The sequence below is a fragment of the Gobio gobio genome, assembly GCF_949357685.1.
Source record: "Gobio gobio genome assembly, chromosome: 7".
NCBI lineage: Eukaryota > Metazoa > Chordata > Actinopteri > Cypriniformes > Gobionidae > Gobio > Gobio gobio.
The window spans coordinates 39,790,048-39,812,884 of NC_137103.1; the positions used below are offsets into that span (position 1 = coordinate 39,790,048).

The 22,837-nt window shown below is 36.6% G+C and overlaps 1 protein-coding gene across 1 annotated transcript in view; it reads right to left on the reverse strand.

Annotated features, from left to right (window-relative positions):
* Positions 1 to 19,637, reverse strand: part of mao (monoamine oxidase) — a 48,012-nt gene extending 28,375 nt beyond the window's left edge. Inside the window, exons 1-2 of the mRNA XM_079822016.1 lie at positions 19,540 to 19,637; positions 387 to 481 (exon numbers count right to left, since the gene is read on the reverse strand). Of these exons, the coding sequence (XP_079678142.1) occupies positions 387 to 481; positions 19,540 to 19,588 (144 nt within the window). The 5' untranslated portion in view covers positions 19,589 to 19,637. The remainder of the gene's footprint in view (positions 1 to 386; positions 482 to 19,539) is intronic.
* Between the last annotated feature and the right edge of the window lie 3,200 nt (positions 19,638 to 22,837).

Sequence of the window (22,837 nt, forward strand, 5' to 3'; positions counted from 1 at the left end):
TAAACCCTGATATTTTGGGGATTTTGTTGATAGCAAAGAGCTCATTTAGCTGGGTGTGTTTTTGTGCAGGTACCTTGGCTGATTTAGGAATGTCATAGACAGCTGACTCCCGAAACTTTTCTTCACATTCTGCACAGTGGTTAGTTTGAACATTAAATTGACTTCCTGAGGCATTTTACCTATATAGGGCTGTTTTGTTTGGTTTTTCCAAAGTGAGTGACAATGTTAGCTAGCACATACGATCTTAATTTAGGCAAAACATATCGCACACCCCTAGTTGTGATTATCGTCAACAGACCCATGTTCCTACCACACGCGTAAAAGCGGACCGTATGTGCTGCAATGAAGTAATTTCATTTGTTTCAGAATTCAGATGAGTATCTCACCTGAACAGTGAAGGTTCTTCCACCAACACGGTCCCTGGCTTCCAGGAGGACAGGATTCAGGCCGCTATCAACCAACAGCTTGGCAGCACTCAGACCTGTCAATTGTAAGGTTAGAAATGCAGAGTTAAAGATTTTAGTAGACATATGCATCAATATTTACTATACTGGTCCTTGAGAAAACGTATTTTTAGCGAAGCGACAACAGGAAATGATGAGGAGAGGCAAAGGAATGTGAACTTGTGTCACCAGCATGAGCACAGCTCAGCACGTTGGTTAACCGCTAAGCCACAAAAACTTTGGGAAAACTTTAGAGTACATTTGACATGCTGGAAGCCTGTGGTCTAGTTGAAAATAACTATTTCCAAACAGGAAAACAGTTCCTGTCCTTATAATATTAAAGGTTGTTCCTGTCTTGAAAAAAAGTTCCTGTCACTGGCTTTCTATTGTATGTGATATTATGAATGGCCTTCTAAAAAAACCCTGACATATTTAAACCATATTTACATCATTTGTCTCATCCTACAATGGGAAGGCACAAGAGTCTGTCTTGTACAATGTAAAATACTACAGACACATGTGAGCCAACATTTGTAAATTTTTCTGCACTGATATTTGGTAAAATTGGTCAAATATATTCATATTAGTAACTGAAAGTATAATCAAATAAGCCAAAGCATTTAAAGAACACACAGGGAGTAGGGGATGTGTGGAACTTTTTATGAATAGTGGGTGTTTCCAAATCTGTGGAAATCTGCAGGGCTCAGCAACAATGTTTTAATGCCGATCTGGTTTGTCCTGTAGTTATTACTTGCTTGCTTTGCCAACATTTCCTAGGAACGGCCACAAACATGATAACATTTTTTAAAGTTTTTGAAATCCGTCTCTTATGCTCAACAAAGCTGCATTTATGTGATCAAAATACAGTAAAAACAGTAATATTGTAAAAATAAATATTGTTTTCTATTTTAATAATATATTTTAACATTAACTGGTGACATACTTAAAGGATTAGTTCACTTCAAAAAAAAAAAGTCCTGATATTTTACTCACTCCCATCTCATCCAAGGTGTTCGTGTCTTTCTTTCTTCAGTCGAAAATAAATTAAGTTTTTTGAGGAAAACATTCCAGGATTTTTCTCCACATGATAGACTTCAACGGCAACCAAAATGTTGAAGGTCCAAATCAATGCAGTTTCAAAGGGCTTCAGATGCTCTGCACGATCCCAGACGAGGAATAGGGTCTTATCTAGGGGAACGATCGGCCATTTAATTTATTTATTTTTTTAAATGACTATACTTTTTAACCTAAATTGCTCATCTTGAGCTGCTCTGCGGTTCGCCACGGATTGTGTAATCATGTCGGAAAGGTCACGCTAGACGTAGGTGGAAGTACCGCCCCAAGTGAATGTGCGAGGACTAATACAAATGCCCGTTACCAAAAAAAACACTCCATCTTCAACTTAAAAATCGTCCGACATCGTTGTTTTACCTTTTTTTTTTTTGCTAAAGGACGTTTGCATTAGTCTTTGTGCTTTGTAAACACAGGGGCGGTACTTCTGCCAACATCTAGCGTGACCTTTTCGATGTGATTACATAATCACTGGTGCATGCAGAGCAGCGCAGGATGATCAATTTAGGTTTAAAAGAATATTAAAAAAATTGTGGTGGGTGACTGATCATTTTGCTAGATAAGACCCTATTCCTCGTCTGGGATCGTGCAGTGCATCTGAAGCCCTTCGAAACTGCATTGATTTGGACCTTCAACATTTTGGTTGCCATTGAAGTCTATCATGTGGAGAAAAATCCTGGAATGTTTTCCTCAAAAAACTTAATTTATTTGCGGCTGAAGAAAGAAAGACATGAACATCTTGGAAGCGATTGGGGTGAGTAAAATATCAGGAAATTTTCATTTTGAAGTGAACTAATCCTTTAATCAGCCCAATCTCACAACAACAATGTTCAATCCATCACAAAAAGCTAAATGTTAAAGTTTCAAGAAATATAAAAAATGTAATACATAGCGATGACACAGAACTGGGCCTATAGTGCAAATTACATCATCAACTGGCCTGAAACACTGTCACAGTCTCAAGTCTTATTATTGAAGCCTTTGAGTCATGGGTAAATGAGAAAAAAAAATCTTCACAGAATCCAAGATGTCCCTTGGGGAAAAACATTAGTATAAAACAGTTATATTATCTTTGCATCTTCCTTGTAATCACTGGATTTCTGTTTAACCCCCTGAGGCTTTGTAGTGATTATGGTGTCAGAGCAATAAACTCACAACTGGAAGCCAGAAGTGAGAAAAAAAAAAGTTAAACATCAATTCACATAAGTTTCCTGTCTACACACACACACACACACACACACACACACACACACACACACACACACACACACACACACACACACACACACACACACACACACACACACACACACACACACACACACACACACACACACACACACACACACACACACACACACACACACACACACACACACACACACACACACACACACACACACACACACACACACACACACACACACACACACACACACACACACACACACACACACACACACACTTCCTCTCCTGACAGGGGAAGTAAAACTGCTCCTGTGAATTTCTGATGATGTAGTTTTTACCATGTTAGAAACAAAAACTAGGACATTTCTAGACTGCACTCAGCTACAATAAAAGTGGCTTATTTGAACATTATTTTCAACTATTAATAATAAAAATTATATTTAGTTTAATATTCAGTTTTTGTTTATAAAAACTGCATGTAAAATAATTACACAACATTTATATAAAGGCAGTTTAAAATAGTTTCAGGTGGAGTAAAGTACATGGCAATGACATGTCAAACATAAAAAATAAAATAAATACACAAATAGAAATATGAACCTATTTTTAAAATGCTGTGTGCTTACAGCCACAGCGATGTGACAATGCAGGAGAGGACATCTGAGGTAAAAGCATGACCTTGGAAGCTTATATAATACTACAAACTGCCTTTGATAAGCAGAGAAAGTGGCAGACAGACACCCAGACAAACAGTTTACCCAAACAACCGGGCCAAACATCTAAAACGCTCTCCATGATTTGGCTTCTGTGGCCAGTGACCCATATCATACACTGCTGCTAACACTCATCTTCAGCACAGATACAAAACAAACTGCGAAGGCTTACAAAACCTCTGACAGGTTTGAAATGATTGTTTTACTAAATTATGTTTTGGTTGAGCCACAGAGCTAGAAAGAACCACTAAGGCTTTGTTCACACTAACACAAAATTTGGTCTTCAAATCTGATATTTAGAACTGTTGATTTTGCAAGTGATGAAATCTGATCTGTTTGTTCTGGCAGTGTAGTCAATATTACGTGTATACATTGGTTGCTATAGATATGCATCAGCACGATGTCAAGAGAGTGCAACAACAGAGAGGCTGTCAGTGTGAAAGAAGAGGATGAAAAATAGACATTTTGTTTATCATTACATCCCACCATTAAGCTGAGCTAACAGGGTGAACATTTTACACATTCATGCACATACAGTGTTCAAAAACACTCACTACATAGTGAATGTCACATAGTTCACTATGGGCCGGATTTACTAAAACGGAGGAAAAATTATCATGCGGCTGCAATTTATTAAAAACGCTGATGGGAGCGGACATTTCTGACTATGCGCAAACTAAATTTGACATGTTTTCATTGGGTGGTAAAAAAATGGAGCAAATATGTTGCATGATATATTTAAATTAAATAACATTGTACGATACACCAATCAGGCATAACATTATGACAGGTGAAATGAATAACACTGATTAGGGTAGAGTGGGGGAAAACTTGTTTTTGTGTGTTTTTCCCCAAATAACCACTAGATAAAATCAAGGTATCTAGTGGTAAAATCAAAATCATCTTTGTTGTTACTATGGACTACGTTGACCGAAGTGATGTAGAAGTTTTGACCGCAAAGCTTACACTGGTGACGTACCTGAGAGAAAACAGATTTCACGTTAAGTGATATCATTTTTAACAGTAACATAAAAGTGTTCTAAAGCTTGTTGTTTTGCAGAACATCACCGTTTTCAATGATAATGACATTAATTATAAACAAAGATAGATTTTTAACAAAAAATTTAATTTATACCAAGGGTGTGTTTTAGTCCAAAGGGTCCCCAACCCCATTTACATTTGATTAAATTTGATGGAAAAACAAATAATGTGATGTTCAGAACTACAGTAATTATGATAGTGGGAAGCAATACCCCCTGGGGGCATTTATTCCAAGTGGCTGGGGGAATTTTACCCCACACATGTTTGAAAAAAAAAAAGGTCATTCTGAAAATATGATTATATTTTCCTTAAATGACAAGTAATCCCTAACTACAGGCCTTGCTCTTCTATATTTAACTATGATAACTATTCTAGACACATTTAACCTTTGTTTCACAGAAAAGTTACACAGTCCTTAAGGGCGTTTCCCCCCACTATACCCCATCTCTTCATCACGGCACCTGTTAGTGAGTGGGATATATTAGGCAGCAAGTGAACATTTTGTCCTCAAAGTTGAATGTGTTAGTGATTTTCTAGCACTCAAATAAAAAAAAAATTGTGGTTTGGATCAGGGTTGTAAACATCGGATTGTAATGTGTTTGTGTGTTAATGTGTTGAGTCTGCACTAAGACTACAAAAAAATAAACACAAGTAAGTTGAATACAGCAAAAAAAAAAAAACCTGCTGCCCATCTAAAAAAAGTGGATACAAAAAACGACAAATGAGCTCACAGACAGATACTCTGCAGTGAAACCTGATTATTTAACCAGGTGGCATGAGGAGGAGGTATACAAGTCTCATCCCAAAGAAATGGAGGATGGAATTGTTCCAAGAACCAATTCAACAAAACCTCATATTTCACACGTGTCTGCAATTACCAGCCTCTCTGATGCTCTTATATCAAGGACAGTGCAAACAAAGTCATGCATACTCATAAACACACAGATCTGAAAGCTTTGTGATGTGTATAAAATATTATGTGATCCATATGTGGTGTTTATTTCTGTTTGTAACTGCTTGGCTGAACTGAAAATATTCTTTTAACATAAATAGCTCTCGTGAGAGAAAGATTGGTCTCGCACGTTTGAGAAGGCTGGCTCACACAGGCATATATTTTCTTCTTTCAGAGACATAAAATGTTCAGGAAAAGATGGAAAACACTTGAAGTTGGCAGAAACACAATAGTAGCTGTGGTCTTTGTCATTCGAGTGCAGTGCTGAAGGGACCACACTGACTGAACTCTGCCACAGCGTGCCAAGTAAACACGCACAAGTGAATACAAAAATGAAGCTCACAGTTAGCTAAAAACAACATGTTTATTAAAAAAACTGGAGACATTACCAGTAAAAGCACACTTTGGGATGTGACCCCATATCCCAAAGTGTGGTCAAGTTCAAGAAAGTTGTGTGGTTGACTTAATTGTAGCCTTTCACACAGGGCACATTCTTGTGTTGTGATAGTCTATGTGCACATGCATATGGTTACATGATTTTTGGTCATGTTTTTTCTCTCGGTGGGGGCTCACATCTGTGCAAATGCATCAGTCATTCAACTGGGTCTCAGAGTTGGACATCCTGCCAGTTTATATATTGATTCAAGTACTTTCTGCATTCTAGTCCTCCACCCTTATTTTTCAAGCCTAAATTCCAGCCTTCACTTCATCATGTCTTCAATTTATTGTTTACACAACCTTAACTAAAAATAGCTTAAATCAAATGCATTATGCAAACTTCTTAAATAACACAGATCAATAGTTTGACTAGTCTTCATGAATACCATAGACTTTTGGAGTATGATCAAGCATGATGGAAAAATGACAAGATAACATGAAGGTGAGTAAATGAAAGAAAAATTAAAAAATTAGGATGATGAACAATACTTTTAGACTATCAAATTGCACTTGCTCCTTCCAAAACAGAAATATAAGCAAAAGGAACCAATTTTGGTCAAAAATACAGTGAAAATACAGCTCAATACTTTGAGCGGTCAATCTTGTTAAAATTCGCCAAGCCAAATAAGCTTAAAAGATCATCTCATCAATCACGATACTGCTACTGAAACAGTCTGTCAAATAAGCCAAGACCAAAATACCTAGGACTATCTTTGTTGCCAAATAATACATTAATAATGAATGAGTCTATGACATAAATTACACAGAGTAGTAGCCAAAAGTGATGTCCAGAAGGGGTATTTGTTTTTATTGACCCTGCAATTTCGATTAAACCATCAAAATATTTGATATTTTTAAAATTATTTTAAATATAAAAGAAAAACAAAACACTAAACTTGGTTAAAGTATTTATCTGACAAAATGTTGGCAAAAAATGTTGGCTATTCTACTACATAGAAAAACAAAAAAGCTCACAGATAAAAGCATATTGACTACAACTTAATATTTCATTGTCCACAATTTCTTTGTATGAAAGCCTAGTCAAAAATTATGTTTGCAAAATTTGTTTCATTGTGTTATCACAAACAAAACAATTGACTCCAAGCACAACTACGCACTATGCTTACAAAATCTTTAACACATTTTTCATAATATTTAAATAAAGGTTCCTAGGCCAGAAATCGCTTTTGGCCGCTTCTGTACCTAGCTTTTATTTTATTATAAATGCCTTGATGTACATCCTGTCTCTATAAAGACGCATATGTTTAGCAAAACCAATTCAGTTGAAATATTAAACAAACCACTGAGGAAAAGGTCAAACTTTCTTTGAAGAGAATTCTGGAAGATCAAAGAGCTTGTCTCTGACTGGAAAATTCTATAAGCTACACTTGTTTTCTTCTATTCTTGGCTTTTCCACCCAATTCATTTGTATTTTCCCATCCGTTTCATTTCTTCATCTTAAGATGTTGCATCTAAACTAAACAATATGATGTCAAAATTAGAGTGGAATTTATACATTTGAATAAAAAATATATATATACACAATTTAAATAACTAAATTTAAACAACATGTTCTGTGGATCTGGGAAAATAACAAGCTCCGGTAGGAGAAATATATCTATTCTAATGGTGATATTTTACAAGCAGTGCTTCATTGTTGTGCCATAATTGAGGATCTAGGGAACAACATGCAGCTTTGTTCTAAAAACTTCCTTTGACCTGATTCAATATTAAGAGAGACCTAGGTGATTATGGTAAAACAACATATTTAGGATTCACTCCCTTTGCTGGAACCAGTTCAGGGGGCCATTTACTGGGAAACAAGAGTCTGGGGGTGGATGGCATTTCCATGGCAACAGTACATATAAAGATGCAGTTGCTTGGCAAAGGTAAATCTACACCAATTACCTTCCTGTATTCACTGGGAACAAGAATCTGCTGTGCACTCCTGCTCTAAATGACATGACATAACAAGGTTAGGGTTTTCAATAAGACAACAAAAGACAGTAAATCACAACATTTCCATTTATAGGTCTGATCTGAATCTTATGCAGCACATCAATTTGTTCTGTAAGAATAGGGCGACACTCTTCACTTATTATGAGATGTTGCTATTGACCATCTGTACTTAAAGCACTAAAACTAATTTAAAAAAGGCCAAATGTTATAAAAAATTGTCTTAAGAAATGTTTAATTATAAAGTTTGAATCCATATTTAAATCTAGATCTTAGGGCCCTATTATACACCCGCCGCAATGCGACGGCAGGCGCGACGCAAGTGCTTTTTGCTAGTTTCAGCCCGAAGCAGTTATCATTTTCACGTCCTGCACCACGTTGTTTAAATAGCAAATGCATTTGCGTCCATTTGTGTGCCCATGGGCGTGCTGGTCTGAAAACGAGGTGTGTTCAGGCGCATTGTTGGTGTGTTGCTATTTTGAGGCAACTGAAATAGACTACGCCATTGACCAACTGAAACCTGGTCTAAAGTCAATAGCGCACTATTTTTTGTGTTATTTAAAGAGCGTGTTAGTAATATGCGCCTATAGGTGGGTGCACAACACACATACACTCTGCTTATTACACACACAGGGATGTGCAGCAGCACACAAACATGCCAAATATTAAAAATAAAAAGATTATAATGTAAAAGATTATTATTGTGTACATAAAGATAAAAAGGCCTAAATGTCACAATGGATAGTCATTGCATTCCCTATTTGCAGAAATGAACTTGGCTACTTATTTAACCAATCGTGGCATTACACACAGATGTATTTAAACTGGTGTCAGGTTGAGGGTGTCTATATTACACAATGTAAATAGCAAATCCACAATGGTGTAAGCGCAACTGGCTTTTAAAGGGAATGGGAGATGAGACTCTGATTGGTTTATTGCACGTTATGCCCAAAACACACCAATTACTCATTAAAAGAATAGGGACAACCCTTTTAGACCATGTGTCGGGCTAGCAAAAGTGGATTCGGACACGCCCTAAGTGCACTTGCGCCGTGCACTTTAGACCATGCGCTTAGATCGTTAAAATAGGGCTCTAAATCTTAAGTGCATTCATGCAGGCAACATTCATGGGCAATGCAAACAAGTAATATGAACTTTTGCCAAATGTTACGAAAATAACGTAAATATTTCAGGAGTATTTGCAACATCGTTAACCTGTAACTGTATAAGCACCTTTTCCCTGCATCAAGATGTCTTTTCCAAAATAGGCCGGGATTAGTTTTAAAACTCTGTTTGAAAGGTCAGGTCTAGAACTTTATCAGATTAGAAAACGCACTGTGTATTAATACCATCTAAACCCTAATTGATTTGTTTGCACTCTAACCAACCCTTATTATCTTGATATTACAGACCAAAAATAATCACATTTAAGAGGCTATGTCTGTCAGCTGTGGTGGTAATTGCACAATCACATTATCACAACACATTAACACTTACCAAGCCGTAAATTGGAGCAGACACGGGCCACCTTTAAGTCTGTGGTTCATCCCTCAAGGAATGTCTCCATTCAAATGCTAATGTCAGCTTCAGCAAGTAGCTCATTCATCATTTATTCCACAAGACAAAAGTAGCGAGTACTTTGAGAGGGTTTTGTTGACTTCTTAAAAATGGTAGTAATGGACCAATATAACAATTCATCCCAGTACTGATAAACTGATAAAAATGTTCATATTATGCCAATAACAATAAATATTCAATATCAAAACTGTACTATTTTGTCTAAATAAATATCCAGAAGTGAAAGTCGGAGCAAGAACAAACTTTGCTGAGTTTTTTTGGTGGCCATGATGTTGTGTCCCGGGAAAAGTTTGATTTTCCAGCTTGCTCCGTTAGTGGTGAAGGAGTTGGCTAAACCCCCGGTAATTGTTTCTCGTGCGGTCGGAAGGTATTGTCATCATTTACAGGGGCTAGTCAGTGATTTTATTGCCGTCCGTCTCCCACCACCCGCGTAAAAATCCCTGGCCGAATTACCTACTGTTTTAGACAAACACTAAGGTCGTGTGGTCATTTAATTGCTGTCCGAGTCCACATCTCTGAGTTTTCAAGAATATATCACTTCAAAATTCACTGTTTATATCCTTTTTGACCCCTGAAGAACAGCGTACGGTTGCGCTTCGCTGTAATTTGGATGCATTTCTAGACTTGAGTTGTATTTCTTTAAAAGCTGGCAAGTATTTTCAAGAGCAATATATTTCATCACCGCTTAAAAAATAAAAGGAAGAAAAGAACGTAAACATTTAAATAGGGCCGTTATTTACGGCAGCATTTATTCTAATCATACCAAGCATATGATATTTTATTTACAGTATATATATATATAAATATTTTATTTATAATGCGTTCCTGATCACAAAACTCTCCCCTCCACCGTAAATATATCACAATCCGAATGCACAAGGTTTTATCACTGAGGAGGCTGCACATTTATTTTTACGGACTTCCATGTGAGAAATAAAGGCGAACGGTGCATGACATACGTCACGACCAAACGTAAGCGATTGGTTATGGCAGATCCAGAGTGGCTCTTGGCAGATCCAATAGTTTTAAACTTCAACAGAGTACCCGCCTTCAAGGAAGTAAACGCTTGTCAATGGAGAGTGGCCAGACTCTCTGTACAAATTAAATGTACGAGAGTCTGGTAGGACCAGGCTAGGGAGCGAGTGCATTTGCTATTTAAACGTGGCGCTGGACGTGAAAATGATAACTGCGTTGGGTTGAAACTAGCAGAAAACACTTGCGTCGTGCCTGGCGTCGCATTGCGCCGGGTGTATGATAGGGCCCATAATGTACAGTATGAAAATTATAATTATAAAAAATCAAATCATTTTGAGATGAGCTAAAGATTATATTTAACAGCTTTATTAAAATTAGTGTTTTAAAAGATTAACTTTAAGTGAATGTTAGATGTTAGAATGTTAAAAAATTATCTATAGGGAAAATGAGCATGCACAATTAAATATAAAATATCAGCTGATAAATAAAATATAAATGAAATTAAAGCTACACTGTGTAACTTTTTTTGTTTATTCTTAGCTAAAAACACTTAGTTCTTTCAAAAATATATGTGCTCATTAAAGTATGTTTACTTCTTTCAAGTAATAAAGTATTCTCGTAAGTTTTTAATATGCTATTGAAAATACATACGGTGAGTGTTCGAATGCAGGTCGCCATGTTGCCCCTCCATCTTGAAAGTACATTAGCCAAAGAGGGACATACCCATAAATTCAAGCTTCGCCTTTCGCGTTTTAACACTCCATGGCACTGTACAAAATTCCCTGCCTCGCGCATGTGCGCGTCAACTTGTTCAGACTTGTCTGGTGCGCAGAGAGTTTTCATCTCAGCAGCGTCCAGTAACAGAGTTATACAGAGTTTTCCTGGCTTGTTTATTCCTCAAAAGTCTGTTTTTCCTTGTGTGGTATTTCTGTGCGTTAATAACTCCGTAAGTAATAATAGTTATTGTCATTGTAGATGTGTTTCAGAGTGTGTCATCGCATAATTCAGTTGATGTCACCTCAGAAGTATTTTTGTGTCAACATACAATAGCATAATGCTCACCTATTTGAATAATCATTCAGTTATTTTGTTATCAACAATGTCTATTCGTTTATAGAAAATATTTGCTTGTAATGTATGTTGATGGAAATATGTATCAGGTCTGATCGGCATATTAACAATTGTTATACAGAGCGCACTGCAGTGCTAAAGCTGCGCACACACTTTTGTAATCCGACACCGCTTGTTAGCAGCAGCAGCTCCGCTCCTTTTAATGCAGCTGCATTTAGCGCCTATATATGGTACAATAAGCTCTGGTTTACGGTTACATTATACAAATGTAACTTATAAGTATAGTTATTTAGTACAGTTCTTAACTGTGTATCTTCTGTCATGTCATTATCATGTATATTTACCATCCTTATTTGTTCTCTCACAGAAACCACATTTATGTACATATCCACGCAAACCTGTTTATGCCTTGCAGTTGGATGACTGAATAAACATTACTATCATCAAAGTTTACTCTAGATTAGCTGCAGTTCTTTATAGCCGAAGAATTAGGCCAGTTGAGTTCCAACCATCCCACTGTGCACAGAATATCCCACAGGCACCGTGTCGAATGTGGACATGGTCGAACTGGAAGCCATTTTAATCTTGGACTAAATTGGCCACCGTAGGAGTTAAAACGAAATCGGAATTGAGAGGAACAGAAACTAATATTCACTGGATGGTCATATACCTTTTCACCGCTAGATGGGGGAAAATATCACACACTGTAGCTTTAAGAAATAGTTCTTCATTAAAAAAATCTGTAATATAGGCTGATAACCAATACTGTACTGCTGTATTGTGCATCACTAATTAAAGGCATTAAATAAAATTATATAAATGTACAACTCTGTGACTGACCCTACAAGATTAGCATAAAACATGTTTCAATCAGTATTTTTGTATCATTGTCCAGTACAAATCTAAATAGCTTTAAAATGGGAGAAATTTGTTTTTTAGCAGTATTATAATAACCAAGTGATCTGAAAGGAGCCACCAACAAATCAGTTGCTCTCCCCAGCTGTATCACTTGAAAAAACATGTATGTGACAGCAAGGACAGTTATGATGTTTCATGCTCTTCTGGAAGCAATTGCTTTCTCCGCAACATTGACGTTTGGATGCATTATTGAAAAGCAATTAGAGAGATCAGTGAAATAGCATGTTCTCCTGGCAACCCCAAGGACAGTTGTTCGTCTAAGAGAGGAACAGAGCAGTATTATCTAAAGTTGCATAACGAAGCCAGTCAAGCTGGAGTCAGGTTCTGCATGGCTCAGTGGGGAAAAAAACAGGCCAATGACGTTTGTTTACACAAGCTACGAGGACATGGCAAAAAAGCATCTGAGTATTTCCCTAGCAGTCTAAAAGCATTATGTAGACATATCTTTCCAAGTTCAGATGTTTGTTTTACCACTATGAAAGCACTGTTGATTCTAAATGCATCAAAATGTGCTTAGCTCTAAAAATCCATGTTTGCAATTGTGTTTACATTGATCTCTGAGATCCACAGCTGGATTTATTACTGGAATAAACATTGTTTTCTTTATTTTGAAGGGGTGTTGACTTCTTTGCGACAAAGCAACCAGAAGCCTTTTATTGACTATGAGAGCTGGTCATTTTCATGAGCACAAGTGACTGCAAACACTGGCAATGTGGCCATGCCTGAGGTGCAAAATTGAGAAAAGTTTAACTTTATGAAATTGCAGCAGCATAAAGTCTGTTTATTTTACAGCTAATTATGAGCAAGACAGAAAGAGAACATCTGACAAAGTTTTTTGCACTCTACCCTACTACCGCAATTTTTCGATCAAAAATACAGTAAAACCATGATGTTGCAAAATATTATTAAACAGTAAAAAAAGAAGTTGCTGCCTTACATTTTTAAGTACAATCAACTTGGATGTTTAAGTCATTTCAACTTAAATTACATTAAACTGACTTCAAATGAGCTGAATCTTGTTAGCCTAGAATCTTGTATAACTTATAAAAAAAGTTGAAAATTGCTTAACTTATTGTGACGAGTTGAAGCAATGTAAAAACATATGTTGTTAACTTATTTTTTCACGGTGTAACAATTAATTTCTATTTAAATATATTTAAAAATGTGATGACAAAGCTGAATTTTCCATTACTCCAGTCTTCAGTCACATGATCCTTCAGAAATCATTCTAATCTGCTGATTTGGTGCTCAAGAAATATTTCTTATACTATCAATGTTGAAAACAGTTGCGGTGCTTAATATTTTAGCTGAAACTGTGATTTTTTTTATGAATAGAGGGTTTAACATTTATTTGAAATACAAACCATTTGTAACATTATAAATGTCTTTACTGTCACTTCTGATAAATTGAATGACTTTATGAATTCTAGAGTTCATCTTTGCAAAGCCCTCCTTACACAAACACACTTGAACATGCATATGTTTGTATATGTAAAGAGTCAATAAGTATAAAACACAAGGTAAAAGTGGCCTATTCTGACACACTACACAACTGGCCTATGAATCAACATGTTTCCTGTATTTTCTGGCTGACTTCCAAAGTAGGAATGCCAAAGTTCTTTAGCAGGAGCAGGGCACTCACCAGGAAGCGTTGGTGTCAACAGCCTCCGCAATTAGATGTGGAATTTCTGCCTTTCACTTGTACACCCCATGAGAGCTGCTGCTGAGACCTACTAGAGTTCTGAGCAAAACAACTCCCTAATGCTTTTGTTATTTAAAACACTTCTCAGTCTGTTCAATCGTCTAACTGTTTCAGACAGCTATTTGTATGCAAGCACATGAAGGTGAAGTAATTATGTGAAAATACTTTCTACTTTCTCAGCTTGATATGAACATTCAAGTCATTGACGATCAGCAAGTCATTTGTAGGTTGATTTCTCTGAGGAGTGTAAACATAGGTGCTTTGTGGTGCTATCACAGCATTACTCTGTTTATTTGAACATTTCGACCATTCCAACACATTAAAACTGGCTTAATCATTGGCTACCAGTTTCTCTGTAGCTGGCCAAGAGGGCTATTTGAGCGAAGTAAACAAGTTAATAATAGATATATCTGATCATGCTCCATAACGCAGTCGCTATTTACATCTCATGCCATCTATAAACTCTTGCGTTATGAAGGTACTGATTGACATATTTGTATTACATTCCAAAGAGCTCAGCCCCACAAAAAAAATTAAACCATAACCATAGAGGCTGGGCTGGATCGGCATGGAATGGAATGGTTAAACAATGAGAATGGTTTGGCAATGAGAAAAATTTGCAAAATTTTTGCTACGAACTTAATGATACTTCACACTGTGCGACCTGATGAAGAGAGGTGTGCTATAGTCTTATCTAAGCAGCTTGACTTGCGATTTTTATTGTAAAATGGCAGACAAATCCAATAAACGTACATTAGATATGGCTTGAGACTCTCCTTTATAGACCAAACGTAATAGAGACTTGGGCTCTTTTGTTTCGAGCAAGAAGTGATCCACCAAACAATGTCCTAGCAACCAGAACACCTTTAAAACCAAATGGTGACATCCTAGCAACCATTTTAAACAACCTAGTATCATCAAAGCAACTTTTGTACAGGAAAGTGTCATCCATATTTAAAAAAAATATGGTTTATTATCCTATTCGGTTTGACACTAGTGGTGTGGAAATTATAGACTGGGTAAACCCAGCCTGATCTGCCGGTGATTTGATTTCGCCCTGCAACTCAGTCTGAAAACCTGTACATTCATTTCTACTGCTTCTGTTACACTTTTGCGGGAACCAATCACAGACTGGCTTATCCACCTTGCACGCTATTGGCGGGTTTAACATGATGACGGATAGAGAAGCGATGAATTGATGCGTGTTGATCACGCCTCTTGTGGTCTGATTGGTTGAAGGACTATCCAATTGCGTACAGGGTCATTTGATTTATGCCCGTTTATCACGCCTCTTGTGCAGTAGAAGATACAGAGCAGACTCCCCAGACCAATGTTCAATCTTAAATTGAGCTTGGTCTGGTGATAGCCAGAAAATGGAAATTCCATTTTACATTTACATTTAGCATTTGGCAGATGCTTTTATCCAAACCAACTTAAACATTGCATTATGGTTATTTTATCAGTTCATATATTCCCTGGGAATCGAACCCATGACCATGGGGTTGCTAGCACCATGCTTTACTCTTTCAGCTACAGGAAATGACACACTTCACCTTTAAAGTCACAATATGTATTGCCACAGTCGCCGATTCTGTGTATGTGGGGTAACGCCACAGTTTTTTATCATATTAGATACATTTGAGTGTGTTGAAAATGATGTTATAACATACGACGGCTGCTATGAAACACTTGTTGCACACTGCAGTAAGCTAGATCGATATTAGAATATCATATGAATCAATTCTGATTGGCTTGTGTTGCTAAATGGCATGCAATTCATTTGAAAACATGTTGTATGATGGAGAAATGCTGTATTACTGTACAATAAAAAGTTTTCTGTCTATGAAGGTATCCAAAAAATTGTTCCCTTGTCTAATTTAGACAAAGGAACAACTTTTTGGATACATTATAATAAAACATAATATATTAAAGCGTCTTTGGTGTTTCCATGGTTTCTACAAAATAAAAATCGAAGGAAAATCGAAGGTAAGGCAGTTATGACGTCACTGATAGGCGACGCACGGACACGGGCTGTGTCCTGGTTAAAATTGCTTATTGTTTTCTGGATTTGAACATTCTTGGGAGCATCTGGGATAATAAAAGTACACAAGTCAACAAAATATACAGTATAACATTGTTCTAGTGGTTTTTGGATATTTGAATCCAAAAATCTTACATATTGTGCCTTTAAATAATAAATAAGGTATAAATGTATTTAACTGTAACTGTATTTACAACAGTGACAATTTACACTTTTTTTTTTTTTACATGAAACAATAAGGTCACAGGAGTAAAGGTGTCATTTGGATTGTTTAGCTGAAAGGCTTCAGCTGTCTCTCCTCTATGTCAAGCACAGCCCCTGTGGCACTTGACAACAGACACAAAAACACATTTGTCATCACATGTTCTAGGATCCTGGGGAGCATATAAATGAGTTGTCAGTTTTGTTTACCACTTCTGCCAAAGTGCTGTCTCCCCAAGCACCTCCAGTAGCATTGCAAATAGTAATTGCATTTACAGGGAGCGCTTGGGTTGTTATTAAAGGGTCCCTGAAGCAACCCATTTTGGTTAGAATAAGAAACTCGGATTTCCTTTAAAGCCAACAGGTGAAAAACATCTGCATATTCAACAACTGTAAGATGACAACCAATTTATTAAAACACATTTTTTTGTCCCTCTACTCCATGTGTCAAATGAACTCAGTCCTGGATCCTCACTCTTAAAAAATCTGAAATAATAACCCAGCATTTTTTAGAGTGTTCACATAAACTGAAATGAAAAAAAGTGCAATACTGCACAAATCAGATCATGCATATCATGAAACATAACGTATGCCATTGCAGGAATTGCACTGCAACTTTGACCAGAGCTTGAATGTGTAACTAGCCTCAAACTACAATTACGTGCAATAACACACACATGCATTCACATTGAATGATGTTTTACAGACTCAAAAGTGCAGTCTGTTTAGATACTTGGCAGGGAATCAAAGTTCGGATGCTGATAAAAGGTTTTTTATAGTAATGGATGGGGTGATACTGGGTCCATGGTGCATCATGTGTGGCCTTGTTACATAATAGTGACTGATCACATTCATTAGCTTTTGTTAGACAGTTTCAATAATCAGTGGCCTATACACCTTATTTTTAACGTAAGAGCGAGTGGGTCCATTTGCAGCTTGAATGTGCAAGGCTTCCAGTTATTTCAGCTGTACAAAAACAGTGTCAAACTGGTATTTGTTATAATATTCTTTTTACATTTATCATCATAATTAAACACCGGTTTGTGCAACAAATAGTTGTTTACTGCACTTGTTATTCTTCTAGTTTTATCAACAACAACAAAAAAATGACCTACATCAGAAGTCTTACACATTCACAGAATATAGCTTACTTCCATGTTGGTTGTGAGTTACTAAACAGTGAGCAACTTTGCAAACAGAAACCTTAATATCCAGATTTAACAATATAGACTAAAACATCTGCCTTGATTCTGTAGTGCTCTTGCACATCATACAAAATGAATGGAAAAAACCACCTCTATGACAAGAAATAATGTTACCAGCAGGTTATCAGGAGGACATTTTGACCCTGTTTTGCACGGTTCTCTTTCCAAGAATACTGTTCTTGCACAAGTAATATTTCACACAGTATGCACTCCCTGTGAGCTGGGTTTAAATTGTCATGTCTATAAATTATAATGCATATTCGCTGAGGGAACAAGTCAGTTTACACGACAGGAATGGAATTTCCTGTTAGGTTATAACTGTAAGGACATTATGCTGCTTTCACACTATTATATACAAAATAGGTCACCCAACAGATGCTAGGACTGAAAAAAAAGGAATACGCATCACATAGTATTTTCTAATCAATTCCGCATCTTATCGTAATGCAATATAGTAATAAATCTCTCTACAATCTCTGTAAAATAAACTTGTCATGGAAGAGTGGGTTAAAAAACACTGAGATCTCCACTAGGGCCTATGCACATTATTCTTCTCACTGGGTTTGTGATACCAAAGTGTTAGACAGGTTTAGGCTTTTCACTCTACACTTATTCCAGTTATTTAACCCTGAGCAGTATAAACACTCTTCAAAGCAATGTTTAACATTTCTAATTTTGTACGGGTTAAAACTACGCCATGAAGCCCTGCACCGGGGCATTGCAAGCATGTACATGCCAGAACTGCAGTGTATGTGGACACAGTTGACACGATTAAGGAATTTTGTCTGTTTAGATTAAAATGTATATTAATATACAAGGGAAAGAGTATATTTCATTTTTTATTGCATTGCATGTATATGTTTCGGTATATTTTATGAGGTAATACGAGCTGCAAGCATAAAATTAAGAAATAATAAAATATAAATTAGTTTTAAATTGAGTATACAATGCTATGGATACCGGGGATAGGCTTCAGAGGTTGTATAAGGAAATAAGAGAGAGAGATACAATGTCATACAAGACACATCAACTACCGATCAACAGTGTGAAACAAAATAAACTTGTGTTAAATATGCTCTTACTTTAATATTTTCAAGTGTCAAAAATGCCTGTATTTTGAGAACCTGTTGCATCTAACAAATCATTCTTTTCAAATAAATATATGAACATGAAATATTGTTTTGAGTTCAAATATACAGTTAAAATTATTCTCACACATGGATGAGTGAACAGTTATACAAAATTGCTGGTCATTATTCAGAAATATTTGATAAATGCTGCGATTGGCCAATCAGAATCAAGTATTCCAGAGCGCTGGATGGGTAGCGACATTGAAAACTAGCTGTATAATGTTATGTAGTCTGGCATAATTCATCTAAATAAATTATTATAAACAAAAAAAGTTTAAAATTATCTATCATTATTATACATGCAGTTTGCATAATAATACAAATGATGGAATATTTGTACTTTTCAAAGATGCATCTGTCATATTGCAGGACCTTTTTAAATAAACCTATGAAGGTTTACAATAATATACACTTGCCCATACATGTATATTTTAAACTAAAATCTTGACGTTGAGTATATAAAAAAAGTTCACTGGCATGTTATATAGCAACTACATAGATACACTGTTGCATGCCACTTAACTGTCTCTGCCTCTGGCGTTATGAATATGAAATAATCATGTCACGGAAGTGGAAGAGCCAGCTCAGGTGACATCGGCAACAAATTCACTTTAAGTCTGCAGAACTAACACCGTCCTTTCGACAAACTACAAGAGTCCTATTTAAAACGTAAATATGGATTATTATTTTTAAACGCGGCAGCGATAATACAGGGTTGTTATAAGGCGTCTAAGCTTCTTAGGAAATGGAATAGTCGTTCAGCACGGGTCAGTCGCGCGCCTTCTATTACTAACGATGATCATAACTCTGCATTACAATCATCAGCCTGTAATCTTCATTCACATAAAGTTTCTTTAAGAGCGCGTTAATTGCAATGCGATTATATGAAGTTGTATGTTATTTTGATGCCACTAACCTGAGATGCCTCCGCCAATCACAATCACGTCGTATGCGTTCGCAGTCATGGTGCTGTCTCACTGGCGCTCAGAGCAGAAGAGCCGCTCCGCATCTGTGTTCAAAGCATTCGGAGCCCCGCCCCCGCCTCCTATCATTGGGAATGACAGATTAGAAGAGCACTGGGGTAAATGCACGGAAGCGCCCTTCCTCATGCTATAATGACTGCGAAGGACACCTAAAATCCTTCAAATCAGAGTGAAATGATGAATAACACTGATGTAGAAGCACTTAAACCTAGACGTAAACCTAAACTTGACATAAACTGTGCACTCTAATCTGATTGGTTGATTGGAATGTTGTTGCATGATCAACAAAGATGATGCACCTGAGAGCGAACAGGAGCACATAATTTGACATTTTTACAGTACAACATTATTGCGCAAATAAATATTTATAAAATATCACTGTCAATCCCTGTAAATATATGCATATTTGATTCTACAATTGCAGTAAAATAATGTATAAATGTATTGTAAAAATGTAAAAATATATATATTAACATGTGCTGAATTAAAGAATATTGTTATTTAAATAATATTAAAGCAATAAGCCCCGTGAAGCCGTGGTTAAAGGGATAGTTCACCCAAAAATTTAAATTCTGTCATCATTTAGGCTACTCACCCTCAAGTTGTTCTAAACCTGTATGAGTTTCTTTCTTCTGCTACACACAAAAGAAGATATTTTGAAGAATGTCGGTAACCAAACAGTTGATAGTCCCAATTGACTTCTTCCATAGTAGAACAAAAAATTCTATGGAAGTCAATGGGGACCATCAACTGTTAGGTTACCGACATTCTTCAAAATATCTTCTTTTGTGTTCAGCAGAAGAAAGAAACTCATACAGGTTTGAACAACTTGAGGGTGAGTAAATGATGACAGAATTTTTGGGTGAATTATCCCTTTAACAGTGAATTTAGATCAGCTAACGGTGTTGTTATAGGCAGGACCAGAGGGCAGGACGTGGAGCAGAGCGCCTAAAACCCCTGTTCAAAATTCACTCTGTAAACCATGGCTTAACAGGGCTTATTGCTTTTTTAAAATGGTAACCACAATACATATATTAAGAGTAAAACATATGTATTAATGGGCTATATTACTTTTTTATTTTTTTAAATAAAAACATTAAATGTCATCCTTCCACTAGAAAAATAGTCCCTGACAGTGTCAGTATGTTCTTGTGTAATGAAATTAAAAATTAAAGGTGAATGATGCAACATAACACCAGCAGGGGTCACTCATACTTCATTACATAAATAATAACGGGAATGAAATCATGGCTGTGTAGACCATAAATATGTATAAGATGCCACATTCGACTGCTCTATAGAGTCCAGACACGTCGGTGCACCCGCCATCTTGGAACGGTCAACGTGTCGTCACTCTAAGTAATAATCAATAATGTCACACCAGATTTAAAATCCCAAAGAAATTGGACAACCTTTCACAGGTGTGAATGTGTTAGTTTGTGTTTTTTTATTAACTTAATATTACAGGTTTTAACTATGGTAATTTTTTTATGTTGTGTTAGCTGATGCCTTTCTTTTTATTGTATTGTATTAGGTTAGCAAAATAAGATCTACGTCTTACTACGGTTGCAGATGCTCCAAATGTTCATGGACCGGCTTTGACCGTTCCGATATGGTTTACATAACGTGGCCCATAGAAACAGCCACTAATGAGGCATCTATGCATATATGGTGTTGACATAAATCTCTTCTTCAGTGGATTATATTGATTTTGTTTTTGCGAAACACTGCAAAAATATCTTTCCAAGACATTTTAGCAGACAAAAATCTCCAGACATCATGAACTGTATAAAATGTGATCTACAAACTTTATAGGCTACATTGAAAACACGGTAAGTCTATCCCTCACACTCAGGGGCCTAACTCAGGGCTCGACATTAAGCCTGTTCACACGCTTGACCTTCGGAGAAGTGAATCTGTCATTCACTTGTCCGAGTAAAACATTTGCTTGTCCGGATTTTTTTATGTAAATAAAATCTATTCTGAAGCAATATTCTCACCAGTGTTTAATCAGCTTTGAAATATTTAAATATGCAAATTTGTCATATTTGTACCTTTTAATAAAGGGCATTTTTCCATAATCTTATTAAATATAGGATATGCTTCAGATTTCCTTTTATATTCTTAAATTTGATCTATAAATTAAATTAGAATAAGACACTAGGCTGTTACCAATCAAATTAAATAATTTACACTGAAAAATTACAACTGCATTAAATAATGTTATGAGATTATTTTAAATTTTTTTGTATATACAAATAAGAAATGTTTGAAAGATGAAACTAAACCACCAGTAGGTGGCGGCAGGTGACCGTCTTAATGAGTGAGTCATTGAGTCGATTCGTTCAAACGGCTGATTCATTCAAGAATTTGGTGGTCGTTTACGAATAGGTCATTGAATCTTTGATTCAACCGATTCATTAAAACGCTGAATCATTCAGTAACATGCTGTTGCTGTGAAATGCGTTACGGTTCTGCTGTGATATTTGTTTGGAACTATTTTCGCTGCTGAAATAGAACAAAAACAGTCCATATTGCATCTAAAATGTAAGTGACTTAATGTTAAATAATTGTTTATGGAACTGGCGTATGAAATCAGTGTCATTTTCAGTTGCCCCTTCAAAAAACCCACTTGTCCCAGACAAGCGTTAATGTCGAGCCCTGCCTAACTACATGGTGGCTAGCCAGTCTGGGTGGCATGGCACTGGTGGCCCCCACTGAAATCCAGTTGGCCAGCCCGGGTGCACCTCTAATGCTGCCTTCACATGCTATCGGAATTATCGTAAATACTTTACAAGTTAAAAATTGGAAATGAACGCCCTCTCCAGTCAAAATTTGTACGTGATGAGCCCGTAATCATGACTTCAGAGCACGTGAAGGCCGCACAGCGGCTAACCTATCAGTATCAAGGACCAGAACTATACATTTTATAATATAATTTAATAATTGGCAGGTAATTCATTGGTAGAGTGGTGTTCCAGAGCTCAAGACTGCTTTCTGTGTCCGAAATCACAAATTTGTACGCTGGCGTAGTGTTTGAAATCAGCTTCTTGTGATAGGTGCCTACTTCCTAGGTCTAGATGACCTACAACTTCCAATAGGAAAATTCAACTGCAGTAGCCACCGTTCAACCTTAAGAGGGCAGCACTTAGACGGTTTTACCAAGGGGGTAATCCTACACCCGGAAAGCGTACCTTCCATAGGGGCAGCCATTGCTAACCAGGACATCAC